Source organism: Bison bison, unplaced genomic scaffold (genome assembly GCF_000754665.1).
Source record: "Bison bison bison isolate TAMUID 2011002044 unplaced genomic scaffold, Bison_UMD1.0 scf7180017845453, whole genome shotgun sequence".
NCBI classification, from domain to species: domain Eukaryota; kingdom Metazoa; phylum Chordata; class Mammalia; order Artiodactyla; family Bovidae; genus Bison; species Bison bison.
Genome location: NW_011476026.1, coordinates 27116 through 31116, shown reverse-complemented (window position 1 = coordinate 31116; position 4001 = coordinate 27116). Strand labels below are relative to the sequence as shown.

The 4001-nt window shown below is 65.6% G+C and overlaps 2 protein-coding genes across 2 annotated transcripts in view; one reads left to right on the top strand and one right to left on the bottom strand.

Annotated features, from left to right (window-relative positions):
* SLC7A4 (solute carrier family 7, member 4) overlaps positions 1-979 on the top strand; it is a 3696-nt gene extending 2717 nt beyond the window's left edge. Inside the window, exon 3 of the mRNA XM_010834782.1 lies at positions 742-979. Within this exon, the coding sequence (XP_010833084.1) occupies positions 742-979 (238 nt within the window). The remainder of the gene's footprint in view (positions 1-741) is intronic.
* P2RX6 (purinergic receptor P2X, ligand-gated ion channel, 6) overlaps positions 10-4001 on the bottom strand; it is a 10784-nt gene continuing 6792 nt past the window's right edge. Inside the window, exons 7-12 of the mRNA XM_010834769.1 lie at positions 3836-3977; positions 3644-3753; positions 2426-2519; positions 2234-2299; positions 2028-2105; positions 10-1950 (exon numbers count right to left, since the gene is read on the bottom strand). Of these exons, the coding sequence (XP_010833071.1) occupies positions 1867-1950; positions 2028-2105; positions 2234-2299; positions 2426-2519; positions 3644-3753; positions 3836-3977 (574 nt within the window). The 3' untranslated portion in view covers positions 10-1866. The remainder of the gene's footprint in view (positions 1951-2027; positions 2106-2233; positions 2300-2425; positions 2520-3643; positions 3754-3835; positions 3978-4001) is intronic.

The window sequence follows — 4001 nt, the reverse complement described above, 5'->3', positions numbered from 1 at the left end:
GTCTCGGGGACCCACAATAGGTATCGCTCAACCAGCCGTGTGGCCGTGTCATGTCCATGGATCTGGAGGCATCGAGTCCTCACCAGCCCCTGGGAAGGGCTCGCTCGATTGTCAGTGTGGAACAGGGTCGTGAGGGTGGAATGCTGGGGTTCCGTGCAGGGGAGGTGCCAGCCTGGGACAGCCCTGGGCTGAGGACACTCAGGCCAGTGCCCTCTGCCCCTCCGAGGGTGCCACAGCCCCCCACGCGCCAGCACAGAGGGGCAGAGTCAGGCTCCCCTCCCGCAGGGGGGACGCCTGACACAGGCGCCTGGGGCCCGGGGAGGCTGCCTAGAAGGGCAGCAGAGTTCCAGGGTGCCCTTGTCTCCCCAGCTCCCGGAGAGCGTGGCGTGTGCCTGAGGCCCCCCTGGGGAGGCAGAGGCATGCCCGCATGATCACACGCACCTCCAGACATGTACCCATGGGCACAGAACGTGCAGACTGAGGCCTTAGGCCACTAGGCTCAGACCCTGGTGCCTCCCCGGGCTGGGCGCCCAAGAGCCTGAATCCTCCCCAAGTGCCCTCCAGCTCTCCCCTGACCCCTGGTTCTTGGGAAGGGCCCAGGCCCAGCCCGCATGGCCAGTCGGTCTCCCAGGCGATGCTTTGCCCCGCAGATACTACCAGCCTCATCCCTGCCTGTAAGGAGCATGCGAGAAACTGTGGCTTAGGCAGGCTTTACTCCCTGACCTTGCAGCCATCCGTCAGCGTTGTCTGGACCCACACACAGGCCCACACCCCTCGCCCTGGCCCTGAGGGCCCCCCTGCCCACTCGGACACTGCTCTAAGGATCAAGAGGCAGCTTGAGCCCAGCCTGAGCCCGGCGCTGGCCCTCTACAGCCGGCCTGCGTCACTGCCTTGGCCACGGCCAGCAGGCCTGGTCGCTGGGCCCCATGAGAAAGAGCCCCAGGCCTCCCACACGAGCACTCCCAAAACTCTGCCATGAGGAGTCCAGCAGGCGGGACCCAGACCCAGGCCCCGTGAAAACTGCACACCACACCCTGGCCAGCCTGCCGCGGCCTCGGGGACTTGTCTGGGACATTCCACACCACACCCTGGCCAGCCTGCCGCGGCCTCGGGGACTTGTCTGGGACATTCTTTCCAGCCTCGGGGCTCTGCTCCCGAAAGGCAGGGCCTCCAGAGAGCCTCTGCTACAGGCTGGCCCCGGGGGTGACCTTGGGCAGCGGAGAATTCCCCTCCCACCAGTCCCCCTGACCCGCACGGTTCCAGGGGGTGGGCTGGGTGTCTCCAGGGGGCTCAGCCCACCACTGTAGCAGCTCGTCCTTGGTCTTCTGTCAGTCCCAGCCCCCCCAGAGCCTGAGAGCTGCCACGGGGAAGGGCTGAGCCGTCTGCCCGCCCCAGTTTGAATTCCAGGAGTGGATCCCAGCAGCAGAGACACTCTGCCTCAGACCCTGGGGCTCCAAGATGCGGGCTCGGGATGGGGGTGCTGACCGAGGAGAGGGCTGGGGTCTGTACAGCCAGAGGAGGGGCTGTGCAGACGACTGGTGCGGGGGCCGCGCTGGGCATCCTGGAGAAGAGCTGGGAGAGGGTTTTCCACACACAGATGCAGCTGGAACCCCAGGACGGCACCCTGAGGCGTCCTGCCACAGGTCCCGGCGCAGGCAGCTCCAGGGCACTCCCTGCCCCAGGAGGAATCATCCTTCCCCCCCGTCTAGTCCTGGGGGCTCCATCCACGAGGGTCCCAAGGCGAGGTCCCTGCCTTCCCAGCCCCGACCCCCCACCAGCAGGGAGCAGGCCGTCTAGTGGGGCCACAGCCTCGGTGTCCAGCTCCCGGCGGTGGCCGTGGCTGTCAGGACAGGCGCTGGGCTCCCTCTAAGGCCCCTGGACAGCTGGGCGGGGGGGTGCGGGTGCCAGCTCTGTCTGCTCGGGGCGGGCGGTCCTCTTTGGAGCCTTTGCCTGTGGATGATGGCAGCAGACTGGGGCTCGGGCCAAAGCCCCAGACAGGCAGCGCCCAGGCCCCACGCGCAGCGTACCTCCTCGTACTTGGTCCTCCAGTAGAAGTGCGCTTCTCCATCCACGTACAGCAGCAGCAGGTCACAGAGGAAGGTGATCTGGGGGCAGCAGGGCTGAGCTGTGCCCAGACCCACCCCCAGGCCTTCCCCCGACCAGACCCGACACCGGGGGCCCAGCCGTGCCGGAGCGGGCTGGGCGCATGCTTGCCCACGCTCTCCATACTCACCACGCCCAGCCAGGCTGCTCCCGTGCCCAGAGAGATAAGCGTGGGGATGAGCCCAAATTTCCCTGCCTGAGAGATGGGGTGGAGCCCTGAGCCATGACCGTCCCTGCCGCCCAGCTCCCCACCAACCCTGCCTACCTACCCGCCCAGTGATGTGACCATCACCCCCTGCCCCCTCCAACCCTGCCCACCTACCCGCCCTGTGACCAGGATGTCGAAACGGATCCCATAGAGCTTGAGCAGGCTGCGGGCCTCCACACCCGAGCTCTCCCACCAATGTGTGGCTGTCCTGGGGGCAGGAGAGAGGCTGGTGGCCTGTTCCGCCCCCTCGCAGCCTCCATCCCCCTCACCCGCTGACCCCACAAACCCCCAGCCCCGCCCAGCGTTCCAGAAGACTGCCGAGGACAGGGGGGCAAAGCAAGCTGGGTCCCACCCCTCAGGAGCTCCCTGCCTTCCCAGGGGATGGGGCAGAAGGGTCCCTAAACAGACACCAGCAGTGGGAGTTGGGGAGCTGGACGCAGGCCCAGAGTTGTGGGGTCCAGAGAGGGGACCTCACTCTCCCCTGGGAAGCAGGGAAGGCTTTCTGCAGGGCCCCTCAGGTTGGCTTTCCAGAGGCTGGGAAGCAGTTTTACACAAAGCACGGGGAGGGGGCGGGGGGCGGTCAGTGCAGCCGGGCCAGGTGAGGCCCAGGTAGCAGTCAAGGCCGTCGCCTCCAGGCCCGGGGGCTGTGTGAGCATGTGTGTGGGTGTGCATGTGTGTGCGTGTGCATGTGTGTGCGTGTGCATGTATTTGTGTGTGAGCGTGTGTGTGTGCATGTGTGTAGGTACTCATGTGTGAGCATGTGTTCGTGTGTGCTCATACGTGTGGGCATGTACACGCGTGTGCCCTATGCGCGAGCATGTACATGTGTGCGTGCCTTTGTGTGCTCGCGTGTGAGCATGTGCTCGTGTGTGCATGTGTGTGTACACATGGTGAGGTGGCAGGACAGGATCCCAGGGGGTTCTGCTTGGGAGACTCAGACGTGACGGTAACTGCGGTGCGAGCCCATTGACCACACCTTGAATTAGAAAATAAACAGATTCTGGACTGTTACCGACACAGTCCAGGAAACTCAAGTCATTAGATTCTTTTTCTCAGGTGACGTGGGTGTTCAAGGCACTAATCTTTGAACTCTTCTATAGACTTTGGAACTTTTTAAAATAAAACCTAAAGGAAAAAGTAAAATAAAGCCCCTGCGTGGTGGAGGGAATGCTGGAGGCAGGACTAGGGAGGGAGCCGGGGGTCCCGGCGGCAGAGGGGGTGCAGAGTGGAGGCTGGACGGAGCCTGTGCTGGGGGCCCTGGTGACCCCCCGCCCACCGCGGGCATTCGGGGCTCTGGGGGCCGGCCTGGGAGCGGGGACTGTGGGGCCGCACCTGAAGTTGTAGCTCCGCTCCTGCAGCTGGAAGGAGTACTGGGGCCGGCAGTCAGCGCCCCTGCTGTCCAGGTCGCAGTCCCAGCGGACGTGGACACCCACAGCCCCGCCCTGCACACAGCACGCACTGCCCCAGCGGCTCTTGGGGCCTCCCCGGCCGCCAGGAGCCGCGCCCACCCCACCGGGGACCCACCAGCAGCGCCAGATCCTCAAAGACCCCTCCGGCTGCGGCCACGAGGTCCCCGATGCGGAACACGGGGCAGGCAGGGCTGGAGTGGGGGTCGTAGCGGCAGAGCTTGAAGTAGGTGGGGTCCTGGGTGTCCAGGGCATTGGACCTGAGGGGGCAGGCGGGGGGCAGG